At 43.0% G+C, this 18,325-nt stretch overlaps 1 protein-coding gene and 1 pseudogene across 2 annotated transcripts in view; one reads left to right on the plus strand and one right to left on the minus strand.

The window, feature by feature from the left end:
• Positions 1-465: 465 nt before the first annotated feature.
• On the minus strand, positions 466-846 carry LOC101525414 (NADH dehydrogenase [ubiquinone] 1 alpha subcomplex subunit 6-like; annotated as a pseudogene).
• A 3,637-nt stretch (positions 847-4,483) lies between these two features.
• Positions 4,484-18,325, plus strand: part of HERPUD2 (HERPUD family member 2) — a 29,189-nt gene continuing 15,347 nt past the window's right edge. Inside the window, exons 1-3 of one of the 2 annotated variants that reach the window (XM_004582372.3) lie at positions 4,484-4,670; positions 12,065-12,142; positions 15,899-16,012. In XM_004582372.3, coding sequence (XP_004582429.1) covers positions 4,524-4,670; positions 12,065-12,142; positions 15,899-16,012 — 339 coding nt within the window. In that variant the 5' untranslated portion in view covers positions 4,484-4,523. The remainder of the gene's footprint in view (positions 4,671-12,064; positions 12,143-15,898; positions 16,013-18,325) is intronic. The other variant, XM_058677977.1, reaches the window with a different exon arrangement.

Below are 18,325 nucleotides of genomic sequence, written 5' to 3' on the forward strand. Positions count from 1 at the left end.
TTGATTGGATGCTTTGTGGCATAGCATCTTTTTTAAAAATGAGAAGGATAGTAAGTGTAGGAATGGAAGGAATTGAAAGCCAGATGGTGAAGATCAGCTTTGAAATATGCAATTCAAGATTATCACTTGACTGACGTATTCCTCCTAAGAAAGCCAAAGTGAACAAACCAACTTCAAACTGCACTACCCAGCTTCCTGGAAGTTTCTTTAGATTTCTGTAAGAGAAGTTTAATCACAAGCACCTTATTTTCTTCAAAGTTATAAAAGAAATTGGAAACTCACAGAAAGAATATATATGCATGTACAGATACACACATGTATGCACACACATACATTGATCTACATACATGTGTATATAGATGTGAGTATGCATACATGTATGTGTATATCACACATACATATATATGACTATTGAATGAATTTATTTAAAACAAATAGCAACATGCTCCTTTCTACTGAGTGACTTCACAGGTTGTGGACAACATAGAACTTGGAGAGGAAATTCTTCGACTTTCGTGTTTCTGTCTCATGGAAGAACTGCCTGTGTCCCTTGCTTCTACATGTTAATTGTTTGCTTCAGTTCCATCTTCCCCTTAATGAGCAGAAAACCAACCACTCTGAGGTCTGTAACATGTGCATTCTTCATAAACGTTTCTCAGACTTTATTGTTTCTCTGCTTCACAGTGATGTCTAACTGGAATAAATGTACCGTGTTTGGTAGGTACCCCGTAAGATATGGTAGAGCTTCTGCATTCTCTGCTTGGCTTTGTTCAGGTTGTGACTGAAAATGGGCTTCACAGAGGTGCTGCCTGCAGGTGCAGCCTGCTGACGGCTGCTGACTGCCATCTTGCCCCTCACCTCCTACACCCCCACTGGTCTCGGTCTCTCTCTCTCTCACACACACACATTTGTAGTTGTCCTTCTTCCTACTTTAAAAAGATTAAGAGAATGAAACATTTTGGCTGGGTGCAGTAGTGTATCAGGCTAAGCCTCTGCTTACAAGTGCTGGTATTCCATCCATATGGGTGCTGAGTCTAGTTCTGGCTGCTCCACTTAGATCCAGCTCCTTGCTATGGCCTGGGAAAGCAGCAGAGGCTGATCTGAGGCCTTGGCATCCTATACCCATGTGGGAGGATAGGAAGAAACTCCTAGCTCCCAGTTTCAGATCAGCTCAGCTCCAGCTGTTGCCCTTTGGCAAGTGAACCAGTGGATGGAAGACCTCTCTTCTCTCTCTCTCTTTCCTCTCTTTGTAAAAAATTTGCTTTTCAAATAAATGAACAAACTCCTTTTGTCAAATGTCTGAACCAAACAGCCACCCCCGCCCTGTAACTCCTGTCCCATACATTTGAGATTTAGACTTCCTGGAATCCTTTAGCATTGATGTGATCTTGTCAATTGACACTCCAAGATGTATGTACGTTATTAATGAAACGTAAATTACTGATTTTTAAAAAATAATAAATGCATTTTACTTTTGATGATGCTTATATAGTTGAGAGGGGTGCAAGCCTATGTGGACCACCAATTAGGGCAGGAAGGGCCAAGGAATAGGGGAAGTAGATGAGACAACTGCCTCCAATCTCCTTTTTTCTTCCTGTATCTGGTCTCAATGAACTGGTTATCATGTCCCCCATGAGTATCTGGGCATGCCATCCACTTCACAGGCTTCAACAACTGAGGAGACCCGGTTCTGATACATGCACTCCACAGTTAGAACATAGATACTGTGATTTTTCAGTATGGTTGGAGTTCTGAGTCCAGTGATCCAGTTGGGGGGTCCCCAAAGAAACCTGTATGAGCTGACCCCAAATCTGACCCGTGTGTGTGCCAGCCATTGTGGTGTCTGGCTCAGTTTATCACCTACATCAGCCTATACACACAGTAGTGGCTGTAGTCACATGGTTAGTTCAGTCCCCAGCCCCATTTCATACACAAACCAATGGATGCCACGGCCCAGCCTAACCCTGACCACCACACACTTGTCCCTCCTGCACATCAGGGGAAACTGCAGGCTAGTCAGAGCGACCCCTGATAATCCTCACCAGTTCTGCCCCCAGACCCAGTTCCTGTGCATGGCAGTATATGCAGCAGACTGGCCCATTGTGTCCTGCATCTCATTTGGTTCTTGTACACATCAATGGGCATTTGAGCCTTGCTCAGCCCAGCCAACCCCACTGTCCTGGCCACACTCATGCCAGCAGGTACTACCACCTGTCCAGCCATGTGTGCTCCAGCCTTGGTTCTCATGCTCAACAGTGGGAGCTGCAGCCTATCAGAAGGCCACATTTTACCTACTAGGCCCACTCCCGACCCCCGATCTTGTATTTCCTAGGTGGTTCTATGGTCTAGCGTGACGGGACTTGTTCCCTTTCCCAGCACCTGGTATTTATTCTGGCTCATTCATACACCAGTGGATACAGTTGCTTAGCCCATTCCGGGCTCTTGTGGTCAACTAGTGGGAGCCACAGCCCAACCAGGATATCCCCTTAGCTTCCCAATGAGGTCTGCCCCCAGCCACAGGTCTTACACATGCCGGTGGTTGCTCTGACCCAACTTGGCATAACCCATCACCCAGTTAGGCCTTTGCCATATCAGATGCTAGTCTGGCCTGGCCCACCCCTACTCCCAAATCCTGCTTGTAAGTGTTGCAGTCTAACCCTGCCCAGCCTACTCCATCCTGGATTTCATGCAAACCAGTAGGTTGATAGCCTAGTCCATCCTGGCTCCTGCACATGCCCGTATGTTTTGGCTTGTCCTGGCCCTGCCTGGTCTGTCCCCCGAGAGAAAACCAACACACATGCTGATAAGTCAAGTAGCCCTGCCTGGCCTGATCAACACCCAGCCCTGACTCACATGCTCACCAGCGGGACTGACAGCCCACCAGGGGAGTTCCCCAAGTTCCCAGGCCCAGGTCTCATGTGTGTCAGCAGGTAGCAAGGCCCTTACCCGGCACAGTCAGTCCCCTAGTATTGGTCTTTGTGTGTGCTGGCGGATGTTGTGGCCTGGTCAGCCCCACATCCAATTCTTTGAGGTATACCTGTGGGTGCTACAGCCTGGACTAGCCCAGCCTGTTTGCCAACGCCAGTATCCAAGAGTGTTGGTGAGTTCCATGGTCATGCCTAGGTCAGCCTGTCACCACCCCAGCTCTCGAGGAAACCAGCTGGTATGGCCATTCCACAGGGATGAGCTCATGATCCTCTACACAGTCTGCTCCCAGATTCAGTTCTCTTGTGTCCCTGTGTCTAAGCTACACTGCAGAAAAATAATAATTGCGGAGTGTCTTTGTCTCCCACTATACATAACAGGTGTTCAGCGGAGCAGGTACCAATCAGGAAAGAGACAGACTCGACACACGCCGAGACGGTGCCCCGTCTTAGATGCACAGGCCACGTACTCCTTCAGCACGCAGCCCACTTAGAGCTCTTCTCCGCCCACGCTCCAGCACCGTGCTTGCAGAGTCTAGTCTACACTCAAGAACATCTGCGCCCTAGCTGGACTCAGCATCAGAAACGCCGCTAATTCCAGCAGAGAAAGCTCCTCAAATCTTCAGGGCAGGATATGCAGACGCCAGCTAAGCGGGGGCTGCGGCCTAAGCGACTTCCCTCAGGCCGCGCAGGCTTCTCCGGCAGCGCTCGCCGGGCACCGCCTACGAGCGAGGGCGGGTCGCGGATGACGCAGTTCCGCCGGCGCCTTCCGCCTTCGAGAGGACTTAAGGCCCTCCTCACAACAACAAGCAAAACCGGCGCTCCCGTCGCCGTCGCCGCCGTCGCGGCTGCGGCTCCGGGTCTCCCCGCCCTCCTGCCACCTGCCGCCGCCTCACCAGTGCCCGGGCCATCCCGACGCTGCCCCGGACCGGAACCGGTCAGGGCGGAGAGCCGGGCCGCGCCGCCTCGCGAGAGCCGGGACCGGGGCTCGGGGGTTGGAGCAGCGGGAAGGGAGCGGCCGCCGGCGGAGGGAAGCCCGACTGGACAGTGCGGCCCGCGGCTGTGCCCGGGCCCCGCGGCGGGCGGCGGTGGCGGGCCCCGCGGCCTCGTCTCAGGTACCCCTCCACCGGCCCGCCGCCCGGAGCCGTGTCGTGTCTCCCGCGGCCGGCGCGGCGGTGCGGTGGCAGAGCGGCCTTGTTGCGTTTCAGCTGGAGGGGTCGCGGCGAGGGCGGGGCGCTGACCCCGGCCTGGTGCCCTCCGCCCTCGGGCACACACCCTTGTCATCGCTTTCTCTTTCTGCGCCCCGCCCCGCAGTCCGGAGCCAGGCGGAGCCCGGACGTGGCCGGGAGAGCTGCACTCACGGCCCGGCAGCCAGACCTCGCCGCCGCCGCCATCACCACTACTACCACTGTCCATCCTTCTTACCGGCCATGGCCTTCGTATCGCCCGATGCACTTGCGACTGACTTGAACACGGAATATTAAGAACGCACTAACGTCCCCATCCCAGCCGCATCGGCGGGTCAGCACTTCGGGGCTCTCTCTCTGTCTCTCTGTCTGTCTGTCTCTCTCTCTCGCTGTCTCCGACTTTGGGGACACCATGGACCAAAGTGGGATGGAGATACCTGTGACTCTCATCATTAAAGCACCGAATCAGAAATACAGTGACCAGACTATTAGCTGCTTCTTGAACTGGACCGTGGGGAAATTAAAAACGCATCTGTCTAACGTGTACCCTAGCAAACCAGTAAGTGTCAAGCCGGGCGCAGCGGTCCGTCTCTTCTCCTTGCTCAGCTCCTTCGTGTGGAAATCCGATGGGTCTGTAGGGGGATCGGAGGTTTTGAGTTCTGAGGTGGTGGGTGTCTCCAGAGTGTTGGAACCATCGCTAGTGTTCACTCGAGGCGGCTCGGTTAATCAGTAAAGAATGCAGAAATAGCAAGAGGAGATGAGGGGTAGCAGGCATGGAGAAGGGACAATTTGGGGTGTAAAGTCAGTCCCCCAGGAGAGTATGAATACGAGGTGCTCTAAAAAAATAAAGAAGCGTTACAACTCTAATCACTTTTATTGCTTACTACACCTTTTTTCTTTTTTAACTAACACTTGGGCCAGAAATTTGTTCATTGTTGAAGTGTTTTCTTGGACTCCTGGCTTCCCCCTCCTAGAAAAATTACACTTTGAAGACCACTATATTCGTTTCAAGGGGCAGAGTTTGAAGTAGTGAATCCACTTTTCTTCTGTCACCACCGGTTCCCTATGGCTTCCTGTGTGGCAGATAACTAGGACATTCTATAACTTTGAAGGGAACCACTTCCCTCCACCGTGGTTTGGCCAATGGTTTTATTCCTCTCATAGGACTGTATGTAAATCATTGTGGTAGTGTTTTCCATTCTGAGTCACGTCTGAATATTGCCAAGATAATACAGACAGCAATGCAGCTCCATCTGTCCTTTCGTAGCTGAGAGGATGTGGTTGACGATTAAGTCCTGGGAGGGTATAGAAAAGAAGCAAAGTGGCGTGTAGAATATGTGAAACTCAAGTGTTGAAGGCCTTTGTTTTATGAATATGTTGGGTCAGTGAAGTTCAGTTATTCAGCGTTTTGTTTAAATAAGGAAGAGACTTGGGTTGTAGGCTGGGAAGTGTTTCTTGTAACGGACAAACTTAAACATGGGTCCAGTTGCCATGGAAGGCAGCTTTGCTGTCTAGACTGAACACTTGTTTTACCCGTTTAAGTAAGAGACTTTTGATGTTAAGATAGAGGAATTAGCATAGATAGCTTTCAGTGCTGGAGTACTATTTAGACTTTAAAAATTCTAGAATAACCACAGTAATGATATGGTTGTTGCAAAAATGATTTAGAGAAACAACTCCTACTTGGCATTAGTTGTGTTTGTCAGCACTTTGTGGTAGAACTATTGGAGTATGGAGGAAGAGCCCTAAGGTATGTGAGTCTTGGAACAAGATGTGCTAATTGGAGCATTTGTTTATTCAGGCCCTTTGTTGGAAAGTGAAAATTTACAAAGGGAATAACAGTTTGCTGAAAATTTCTTGCTTTGTGAAAAATATCCTTCTGCCTTATGGTTAGTTTTACACATTTTTTGAAGTAGAGAGTAAGTTCCTCAGAATTTTAAGTCATATACTTCTATAGTTCTTGATCATAAAGGCCAAATATCATTTAAAAGTACATTCCTGGGCACGTATCTAAATGTATGCTCATGTGCATACTTAAGTGAGCTGTTAATGTTCTACTGTAGTCTGCAGTGTGGTGGACGAGTAGTTACCAACCATTTCTTCAAAAGTTTTCTTTTTCAAGAAGTGTTTGCGAGGGGAGTTTCACTCTCACTGGGCTTATCTCGTCCCACCTCCCAGCTGACTTTGGTAGGGAGCTCTTCCTGTAGTGCTGATCACTACTGGAAGACTGGCAGTGGCCTGTGTGTGAGTCTGCTGCTTGACGAGTTGAGTCGCGAAACTCCTCCCACCCTCCCAACCTGCCTGGCTCTTGTAGGATACGCTGGAGACACTTTGGGGGCTGTGCCAAATAATATGCATAACCTGTTAGTGACCTAACTTTGTGGCAAACCTAACTTTTTTTTTTCCTCCTCTAGCAAGTTTTCTTCAAGTGAAGTGTCAGATTCTTTTCTGGGTTGATGAACCTGGAGGGGTAGAGGCTGGGGTATGGATACGTGTTCATTGTCGTGGAGTTTCACTGAAAACACTCTGTGTAATGATTCAGTTTGATAAGTTTCCATGCTGACCTATTTGACCTATTTGTACAAGAACATTGAAGTATTTTGGTTGTGGAGCAGGTCCCCTGTGTAATGGTCCACAAAACCACAGCTAGTTCTGAGCATGGAAACTGGAGTCCTAGAAGTTACTTGGTAAGGTGGTTATTTAGGATTCTGAACATTTTATAGTTAAGCAATGTTGTAAAGGAAATATAGTGTCTTAATGAACACCCAGTGTGTTTCAAGGACAATTTGGTGTTTAACAGACTATTTTCTTTTTACATGTTATTTGGAAGGCAGAATTAGAGAGAGAATATATTTTTCATCTGCTGGTTCACTCTTAAAATGGCCACAGGGCTGGGGCTGGGCCAGGGCCAGGGCCAGGATGAAACCAGGGACCCCTCACATGGGTACAGGGGCATAAGTTCTTGGGCCATCCCCTGCAGCTTTCCAGGAGATTTGCAGAGAGCTGGATCAAAAGTAAGTCAGCTGGGACTCGAACTGATGCCTTGTGGGATGCCAGTACTGCAGGCAGTGGCTAAACAACTCGGGTCCCAACAGATCATTTCTTATGCTTCTCTCTTGCCTACCTGCCTGGGGAAGGTGGGTACATCAGAAACCTTCAGGACCTTATAGGAACATGAAGCTTCTCATGAGGAGCTAATAAATTCACGGCTATGGTTGACGTTAGTGGGGTTGAATAAGATTGGTCAGGAGTGGGTGGAGGGCCTTGGTTCCTTTGGGCAGTTGCTTCTAGGAAAGTAAGTGGCTGTTAAAGAGGAGTGAATGAAGACTGAGGTTGTCCTTTTAGCGTCCCTACAAGGAGGGATCATGTGTCTGCATGCTGTTAATTTAATTCTGGCTAAAAACTGCAAATTTAAAATCTTGAGACTGTGAATTTTTTTTATAGTTTCTATTTTCTAAAAATAAGATTTATTTGTTTATTTTGAAAGGTAGATTTACAGAGAGAAGGAGAGCCAGAGAGAGAGAGCTCTTCCCAAATAACTGCAGTGGCTGGAGGAGGTCAGTCAGAAACCAGGGAGCCTGGAGCTTCCTCCAGGTCTCCTACCTAAGTTCAAGGGCTCAAGAACTTCAGCCATCTTCTGCTGCCCTCCCAGGACATAAGCAGGGAGCTGGGTGGTAAGCAGAGCAGCCGGGACATGAATCAGAGTCCGTATGGGATGCTGACGCTATAGGCAGAGGATTTGTTGCGACACCACTGTGTTGGTCATAGTTGTGCCATCTTGGACCATTTTCTACTGCTTTCCCAGGATCATTACTGGGGAGTTTGATAGGAAATGGAGTAGCTGGGACTTGATGCAGCACTCATATGGGCTGCCAGTGTCCCAAGCAGTGACTCTACCTGCTGTGTACGCCACAGCTCTGGTCCCTTTCATGGTTTGACTCAGTCACAGATGATCTCTATGTGGATATTTGAAATTCAATTCCTCCTTCCCTAGTAGATTCACAAGTGTGTGCCTTCTACAAAGTATGCTTTCTTGGACTTCATGTATTTATTTAACTAGAATTTTCTTGAACTGATATTTGAATCTCCATGCTGAGCTTGAAGAGACCAATGAGAGTCCTTTGCTGTTGTGAAGTTCAAGTCTAGTGGCAGATATAGGCATGAAAGTGAAGTAACCATCTTACTGGTGTTCCAGAGGCAGGAGGGAGGTATGCTGTAGAAGGACGGAGATGGAGTGGTCAGCTCCTGGGTGGGAGTTAAAGGAAATGTGAAACTATTTCAAGAAAAGGCTCACAGGACCATTTAAGCTTTGTTCAAGAGTTGCTAACAGTTTTAATCATATAAAATGAGTCAGAAGCCAATAGCTTTTTTTTGGATTATTTTTTCAGTGTTAACCTTGTACTGATGACTGAATGCCTTATATTACTCAATAATAAACTACTAAGTAAAAAAAATATATGTATAGATCTTTAATGAACTCTGAAAGGGAAGAGATTTCCAGTTAGAAATTTAGGTCATTGCCATATTTATGAAAATAGTTACAAATCATTGTAAACCTCTGATGTGGGGTTGAGCTCTTTTGGAGTTAGTTGAATCTGAAATGATATTGATTGCTTGGGCACCAGTTCATGTTGATGTGATACTGTATACAGATAATTGTGACTTACCTCGCATTCTTTTTTCTTTTTTAACTGTTCATTTTTATCTACTTGGAAGGCAGAGGGAGGGACACACACAGAGACATTTTCTGCGTTCACTGGTTTGCTCCTCAAATGTCTGCAACAGCCAGGCCTGGACCCAGCTGAAGCTTAGGGGACGGGAACCCTCCTGCATCTCCCACGAGGATAGCAGGGACCCAAGCACTTGAGTCATTATCTGCTGCCTCCATTAGGGTCACATTAGCAGGAGGCTGGATCAAAAAGCAGAGTAGCCAGGGACTTGTTGAACTGACAGTCTGATTGGGCACGTGGTTGTCTGAAGCCGCGGCTTAACACGCTGTTCCACAACACACCTGTCTCGTGGATTTTGCTTTTGTATTTCATCTGTCGTTGCTTTGTGACTGGGTTTTCATATCTTGGAAATAGACTTCACTGAGAAAAGTTGTTTTAAAATTTAGGTAATTGTTCCTAGGTGGTAAAAGATACCTGTCATGAAAGCCGGTTCTGTTTGAATTTTGAGTGTTGATATTAGTTGACTTGGTTATTGGAGATGTGAATGAGCTTATTGTTACTCAGAAGAATGGAGTAAAAGAGAAAACTTAAAAATAATCTCTAATTGGGTACCTTGTTATTTTCTTAGTAACTGAGAAAGATCTGGTTTGCTCTGAATTTGGTTTTGAAAGCAAACCTTTCTGGGGCTTCCATACAAGGCTCCCAGTGTTCAGTCTCGGGGTGAGAATGTCTCTCGATTGTGTCCCTCACTTCCGGGTCGATTTTTCCTCTGTATTTGCTGTTTGAATCATTGAACTAAAACATTCTGCTCCAATATTTAGGGTTTCTAGCTCTGCTCATCAGTTAGAGAAGTTGTGCCATGTTTTTTGGTCTTTGCTTACTCTGAGATCTGTTAGAATCAAAGGAACAAGAAAGAAGGAGTTGTATAGATCTGTTTTGAGACTGTAATGTTCTATAACCAAATTGTCTACAATCCAGAAGGAAGTCTTATTTTTGTTATCTATAGAAATAGTTTACGATATATAGTTATGCCTCTCACATTTTATAATTCAGTTTTATTTTCCTGATGTCAGTTGTAAAACTGCCTGCAAACTGTATTGAAACTGTTGATGTAAAGTGGCTTTAGTTCATACGTAGAAGTAATTTGTTCTGTGAGACTATTGTCTTACAACATTTTAATGAGTAACTATGAAGAAGGCCTCGTGTCACCTAGTACTAAAGTTTAAACATTTATATATTTGCGAGGCAGAGAGAGACAGCTTCCTTCACTGGTTCACTCCCCAGATACAGCAGCGTAGGTTAGGTCAGTCCAAAGTAGGATCTTTCTAGAACTTTTAATCTCAGGCTTTTCTTCATATAAAAATACTCATTTGATTGCCTTAATGTTTCTAATTACCAGATAGTTTAAATTTTTTTAGAGATTTATTCATTTTTATTGGAAAGTCAGATATGCAGAGAGGAGGAGCGACAGAGAGCAAGGTCTTGGTCCAGTGATTCACTTCCCAAGTGACCACAACGGGTGGAGCTGTACTGATCTGAAGCCCAGGGCTCAGAGCCTCTTCTGGGTCTCCCACACAGATGCAGGGTTCCAAGGCTTTGAACCATCCTCGACTGTTCTCCTAAGCAGGGAGCTGGATGGGAAGCAGGGCTGCCGGGATTAGTACCAGAGCCAATATGGGATCCTGGCATGTGCAAGATGAGGACTTTATCCACTAGGATACTGTGCTGGGATAGTTTAAATTTTAAAAATTATTTTAAAATTTAGTTGCTGAATTTGGTCATCTTGAAGCTGGATATTCCAGTATAATTATTATTGTTTTTTAAAATTTATTTTACTTGAAAGAGAGACATAGCGATATCTTCCTTCCACTGATTAATTCCCCTAAAGGCCACAAAAAAAGCTGGGCTGGTTCGAAGCTGGGAACCAGGAGCAGGGTGCAGGGGGCTGAGGTCTTGGGCCAGCGTCTGCTGCTTTCCCAGGCCATTAGCAGGGAGCTGCATCAGATGTGGGGCAGCTGGGACATGAACCGGTGCCCATGTGATGCCGTCATCATTGGTGGAGATGTAGTCTGACGTGCTGGCCCTGGGATGGTTTGTATGCCATATGTATGAGACCTCTTTAGTCTTTTTCATAAAAATTTTACCTTTTGATAATAACTAGATGCATTTCTTGAAATATGAAAGTATAGTTGGCTTTGTAAATTCATTTGCTAGTTTCTTATGGATATTTAAAATGTGTTTTATGTGTTTTTTTGGTAAAGATTTATTTATTTCACTGGAAAGGCAGATGTACAGAGAGGAGGAGAGACAGAGAGGAAGATTTTCCGTCCGATGTTTCACTCCCCAAGTGACTGCAACGGCTGGTGCTGTGCTGATCCGAAGCCGGGAACCAGGAACCTCCTGCACGTCTCCCACATGGGTGCAGGGTCCCAAAGGATTGGGCCATCCTCGACTGCTTTCCCAGGCCACAAGCAGGGAGCTGGATGGGAAGTGGAGCTGCCAGGATTAGAACTGGCGCCCATATGGGATCCCGGGGCTTTCAAGGCGAGGACTTTAGCCGCTAAGCCACGCCGCCGGGCCTCATATGCTTTAGTTTTAAATAATGCTAGGGAGTGTGAACTCTTAGCAGACTTGTAATTACAAAGTATGACAGAGATAGCCTGGATGTATTTTGCATTCTGGGATGCATATAGAAATGGCACTTGATTGTGTGTGCATTCACATTGGTTTTTCTTCTTTTGTTTTTAAAAAATGTGCAGGTGTTCATAAGTATGACAGAAGTAATAAATATTGGGGTTATCTTCTAAAATTGCAATTAAACCTAAGTGGCTCTGGAATTAAATTAATAAACTGTTTTGTGTGCTGTTAGTAACAAAGAAAATGCATCTATATACATATTTTAAGTAAAAAATACTGACAAGTATTTGTAAAATATCTGGTGACCTTGAAATCTTATCTTGCTCTTGACTGTTAATAGAAGGCCAACCACTTTTTCATTTGTATAGTTTTACATTGTATTATACCTTGAAAGATAAACTTTTTTTCCCAGTTTTTGTCGTGGTAATTGTGGGCATTTTATTATAGTTACACTACATAATTCTGCCATTTGCTGAGCTCTTATATGTCTTAAGTGGAATTTAGAAAAATAAAAATTCTTAAATTGTGTAGTTTTCTATGTGTGCCTAACAGGAGTTTTGTATTACTCACGTTTGAGCCTGTTACTCCCAACGTGAAATTTGAATAATGAGAAAAGTTGAGCTCTTTTCTTTGTCCCATTTCTTAGCTAACGAAGGATCAGAGATTGGTGTATTCGGGCAGACTGCTTCCCGATCATCTGCAGCTGAAAGACATTCTCAGAAAAGTAAGCTTTTCTGCAATGGGGGAATCTCAACTGAACTTGAACTGTGGTAATGCAACAAGGTGGAGGAATCCACCATGGTGGGAGGGCTTGGGGAGGGGTGGGGAGAACCCAAGTACCTATGAAACTGTGACACATAATACAATGTAATTAATGAATTAAAAATATTAAAAAAAAAGAAAAGAAAAAAGAAAAGTAAGCTTTTCTACTGCTGTTTGATATCAGATGTACTAGGTGCGAGAGGAGATCCGATCTCAAGTTTGATCCAACTGCTTTTCGTTTTTAGGTACTGAAAGTCAGCCCCTTTTGGTAGCATAGCATTAAAGATACAGAACAACATAGATTTTGATGAGTTGAGGTCACCATTTTGTATATATGCTGCTGACAGCAAAATCTGAAGCAGAATTCCGTATTTGTGATCAAGTGTTTGTCATTCTTTGTAGGGAAACACCATTAGCCTGTTAGTACAGGAATCTTCAGTGGTGCTGAAGGATTTTCTTTTTTTTTTTTTGAAGATTTATTTATTTTTATTACAAAGTCAGATATACAGAGAGGACAGACAGAGAGGAAGATCTTCCGTCCAATGATTCACTCCCCAAGTGAGCGCAACGGCTGGTGCTGCGCCAGTCCGAAGCCAGGAACCTGGAACCTCTTCCGGGTCTCCCACACGGGTGCAGGGTCCCAAGGCTTTGAGCCGTCCTTGACTGCTTTCCCAGGCCACAAGCAGGGAGCTGGATGGGAAGTGGAGCTGCTGGGATTAAAACTGGTGCCCATATGGGATCCTGGGTGCGTTCAAGGTGAGGACTTTAGCCGCTAGGCCACGGTGCCGGGCCCGCTGAAGGATTTTCACTGATAACAGACTTTAAATTCCTTTACCCAGACTATGTGATGTTTTAGCAGAAATTCCTTGGACTGGGAATTAATTTTAGGGCAGGAAGTAGAATGCAGTAGGACCAGTCTAGTTGTTTAGCACATTTTGATTGCCGTTGCTCAGGGCTAACATGTTGCAATATAGTGTTTTTGGTAAAATTTATAACTTCTAGAGTTTTTCAGCATTTGCAATGCTGCTTTTTGTGAGTATGGCAAAATTGAATAGCTCTTCTGTTTTGCCTTAGATCTTTGGCTTGATTCTTTTTTTAATTTTTTAAATTTTTTAAAATTAAAAAAATTTTTTTTTATTAATTATTTTGCATTATGTGACAGTTCATAGGCTTGATTCTTAATGTTGTTCTGGGTATTCCTGATCTGACTTGAAAGATCCATTCTTGTGTGTTTATGTTCCCTTGCATAAAACTAAAAATAAAGTTACCCCAATGTATTTCTTTTCCCAAGATACCGACCCCTTTTATTTACCAGTGTGACTTCCAGCTGTCATTTCATTTACATAATGTTTCAAATAGCTAAGTGATTTATTACTCACTTCCTCAAATTTTCCAGTATGTTTTTTTCGCCTCTATATTTATGGTAGATTTTTAAACATTTATTTATTTTTATTGGAAAAGCAGGTTTATACAGAGAATGAGACAGACATCTGCTGCCATCCACTGGTTAACTCCCAAAGTGACTGCAGTGGCCAGAGCTGAGGTGATCTGAAACCAGGAGCCAAGAGCTTCTTCCGGGTCTCCCACGTGGGTGCAGGGTCCCTAGGCTTTGGGCTATCCTCGACTGTTTTCCCAGGCCACAAGCAGGGAGCTGGATGGGAAGTAGAGCAGTTGGGACATGAACTGGCTCCCATTTGGGATCCCAGTGCTTGCAAGGTGAAGATTAACCATTGAACCATAGCACCGGCCCCTAGATTTTATTTTTTAGGGCACTTTTGGGTCGTTAGCAAATTAGAGCAGGAAGTATAGGGATACTTCATATGTGAAGGGGAAAATTAATGAAAATGAAATTAGAAGTTAGGCTTATTTTATATAAAAATTTCTGAAATCCATGTATAGTTTTTCCATAATAAACATTTTTCATGAGGACTTCTCATACGTGTGGATTTCCAAAATTCATTTTGTAGCCAAATAAATTTTTTTGATTTGGCAATGTTTCATTTACTCTTTCATGGCAAACCTGTAAGGGAGAAATATTATCTCAATTTGTACAGATTAGGAACTTGATGTTGTATTTTACCTAATGCCCATATGCCAGAAAAATCTTTTAATTCAATTTTCTGTGAACTTTTTGAAGTACGTTTGTGTGTTCCTTGCCTTGATGCATGTTCCATTGTCAGCATAAGGCACTGGAGGGGTATATACTTACTGCTGCCAGAGATTCTGCCGGATCATTAGCTTACGTTAATGTCTCTCTTGGTGTTGTACATGTATGGATTTAGACAAATTTGTAATGATATCTCTTCACTGTTTGGTATCCTAGAGTTATAGCCCTAAAACCCCCCTTGTATTCTGTTTATTCTTTTTTTTCTATTGCAGAATTTTCTGGTAACCTTTGGAATGCAGATATCTTTATTGTTTTAACCTAGAATTGCACAAGTACTTTTAAAAAGACTTGTGGCTAGAAAGGGCTTTGGATCTGCTTTAGTGGAAAACCATTGTGTTCCTTATGTAGGATATTTGGGCAATATACTTACATTTTGAATAGATTTCTGAATTTATTATGTTCTTTAAGCTAATGTATCCCTTGGGTTTTTTTCCCCAGTTAAATACTGCCATTAATTGTACCTTGTTTAGTTATAAAATGTTTTACAGGAATATTTCCCAAAGTTGAATTTATCCTGTGGGTTGTGGTTAATATGAATGTTGTAAATCAGATTTCTCAAGATGGGCATCTTCTGCTTGGGTGTGTCGAAGCAAAGGGGACAGTGTAATTCAGCTGTGCCTTCAGTGTTTGCCTCGCTCAGCAAATCTCATGGGATACTGCCTTGAAAAGCCGTTTGTTAGCATAACTCCATTAATTTTTTTTTCCCTCTAAACTTCTAAAGTATTTGCCTCTTTCTGTTTTATAGGCTTCTGTTGTTGTGCTCTGTAGAAGTAGTCTGGTCCCTTAAAATGCCGTGGACCTCCAGGAGGGGGCATCTTCCCTTCCTTTGGCCGTCTCAGAACTCCAGACTTAGGGCAGCACTTGATAGCCTCTTGCTGCTAGTAGCTCTGTGTCCGTTTCCTCAGCATTGCATTTTTTTTCCTTGTTATTTCTTTTTTTTAAATTGCCAGCTTCATTCCTGTCTGTCCTTTATTTTCCCTTCCCTTTCTCTTACTAGCTTTTTGCATAAGCATAAATATACACATGACCTCATTAAGCTAAAATGCCAACCTTCATCATTATTCAGAATTTTTTCCTTCAGTCATAATTGTAGATTTGAAGAAACACATGGAATGTTTACAAAACATAGTTCTATGGTTTATATTCATGTACAAATGTTATGGATGAAAATAGTTTTTGACTTTAAAATTATAAAGATGACTATGTGTGACCTTGATAAAATTAAGGCAAATGAGAGTATGGTGGAGTTATTTGCATTTCTTTTATAATTGTCAGTTCTCAAGTAACGGAAATATTTTTACTACTCAAAGTTTGTGAGTAGAAGTGTCAGAGTGACCCTTAGATTCTGACATTGTCCATTTTCCAAGCCTGGAAAAAGCAGTGAATTCAAAAACATGTCAAATATTAGTATTGCGAAGTTTTAAATCATAACAGTTTGCTACTAATAAAATGAGTAGGCTAGAGAGGAACTTGAGTATTTAAGCTTAACTACTGACTTTGAACTGTGAATTTTCCATGCTTCCCTTTAAATGTCATCTTCTTTAATTTTAGCAAGATGAGTATCATATGGTTCATCTAGTGTGTACGTCTCGGACTCCTCCCAGCTCTCCAAAATCCAGCAACAATAGAGAAAGTCGCGAAGCATTGGCATCCAGCAGCAGTTCTGTGAGTTGTTTGGGAGGAGTAAACATTTAAGTTTTCAGATTATCATTTTTTGCTTCCAAAACCTAAATGAAAAACATTACAACTGGAGCATGTGAGTTTGAAATTATGTTTTAAACAACCACAATTCATCATTTAACATTTTACTTCTCTAGAGGTTAAATACACTGTGTTATCCCTTTAAGGCTTTTTAGCATGACTCACAATTTGCCGTGTGTTAGGTCAGTAACAGATGGGCTTCGGTAGTTTGGTGGCTGTCACACACACTGAATTTTCATGTGATTTTTTTGAAGGGATTTAAAAAATGTTATGGAAAGATGAAAGAAAGTTTTATTGCTGTTTTTGAAATTCATAAGGCTCTTCAAACCCTTGTGAAAAAAAGGAACATTATGAAAGAACTATGTGTGGCTTTCAAAATTTTTTTGTACCAAAAAACCTTGTGTTTCAATTTGTTTCCATGATTGCTTTTAAGTACCTTCATATAATATAAACTCTGGGGCCACTGATGTTTCAGAAATATCTGATATATTTAATATACCATACTTTATTCAAAATAGACTAAGTTGTTTAACTTTTAAATTATTTGAATTTTCTGGAAGTAGATTACTTGGTAAGGAATTTTGTATTTTTTTCTATTTTAATTGTACGTATGTATGGTGTTAAATGTGACAGTTTGGTAGGTGTATTCAGTTTGTAAAGATCATGGATTTTATTTTTATTTTTAAAGATTTATTTTTGGGGGCCAGCATTGTGATACAGCTTGTAAAACTGCTGCCTGTGACACCAGCGACCCATATAAATGCTGGTTTGGGTCCCAGCTGCTCTGCTTCTGATCCAGCTTCCTACTGATGTGCTGGGGAAAGCAGCAGAATCTGATGCAAATGCATGAGTCCCTCCCATCCAAATGGGAGATGTGAATGAAGTCTTGATTTCAGCCTAGCCCAGCTCTGGCTCTTGCAGCTCTCTGGGCAGTGAACCAACAGATGGAAGATCTGTCTTCCTCCCTCTGTAACTCTACCTTTGAAAGAAATAAAATATTTTTTGCTTAATTAAATAAAATGATTATTTATTTGAAAGGCATTGTTACATAGAGAGGGGGAGGCAGAGAGAGGTCTTCTACCTGCTGATTCACTTCCCAAATGAATGCAGCAGCTGAAGCTGGTCCAGGTTGAAGCCAGGAGCTTAACTGGCTCCCATGTAGGCGCAGGGCCCCAGTTATGTGGGCTGTTGTCTTCTGCTTTCCTAGGCACATTAGCTGAGGGAGCTGAATCAGAAGTGGAGCAGCCAGAATTCAAACCAACACCTAGCCAGTGGGGTGCCAGCGTTGCAGGTGGTAGCTTAACTTGTTGTACCATAGAACATATATTCTTGCTGCAGGTGAAGGAATTACTTAATGTACTCATCTCCTTCAGACATGGACCCCATCTTATTTTTCTATCTAAAATTGTTTTGGTATTTAAAAATTAAAGTTGAATATTTTAGTCTAGATATTGTCTACACATTTTAAAGACAATAGCTTAATTTTATTATAGCACATAAATTTTGATTTCCCATTGAATATTTTTGATTTCCTTGGGATGAGAGGTTGAGAAGTGTGGAAGCTAGCATTAAACTTCTTGGGAAGGCAGGGAATTTTCTTTCTTGTCAAGATTCTAGCCAACATGTCAGTGAAGGGATGAGTGGCAAGAATGGTAACTAGTTAAAAGATCTGCTAATAGACACTAGTTAATGATTCCTTTAGGACGCTAGATCGGTAGTGTGTGTATTTAGTATGGCCCAATGCTAAGTATTTTCTAGCATCTGCCAGGAGATTTAGCCTACATTAAGCTGAAACATTTTGCAATTCATGGCCCCCAAGAGTCAGTCTGTGTTGTAAGACATTTGGTATCTGTTTTGTGTGATGTAACATCTTAAAGGAAGATTTTGTTGGTTTTGCAAAAGAATAGCGTGCTTGAGACTTTTCAGATAGCAGAACTTGGGAAGGTAGACATGCCAAAAGGCATTTTCTCAATAGGAAGATGGTATAGGTAAATTACAGCTGAAACAAACTAGATTTTTTAAGTGGTAAAGCTTTAATTTGTACAGCATCTAATTGTGTGTTAAGTTTACACAAATAATTGGCAAACTCTTTTCAGATAGCACCAAATCAGAGTGGTCTTTAGGGACTTACATCATTCAAGGATATTGAGTCTGAGTTAATACCATTTGAGCATGAGAATTTGAAAATTCTGATGGGTACCTTGATCATTTTGTTGGAAAACAGTATTTGTTGGTGGCATCTATAAATTTAGTAGGGTTTTAGAGTGGAAAGGAATC

This window comes from Ochotona princeps, chromosome 20, assembly GCF_030435755.1.
Source record: "Ochotona princeps isolate mOchPri1 chromosome 20, mOchPri1.hap1, whole genome shotgun sequence".
NCBI classification, from domain to species: Eukaryota; Metazoa; Chordata; class Mammalia; order Lagomorpha; family Ochotonidae; genus Ochotona; species Ochotona princeps.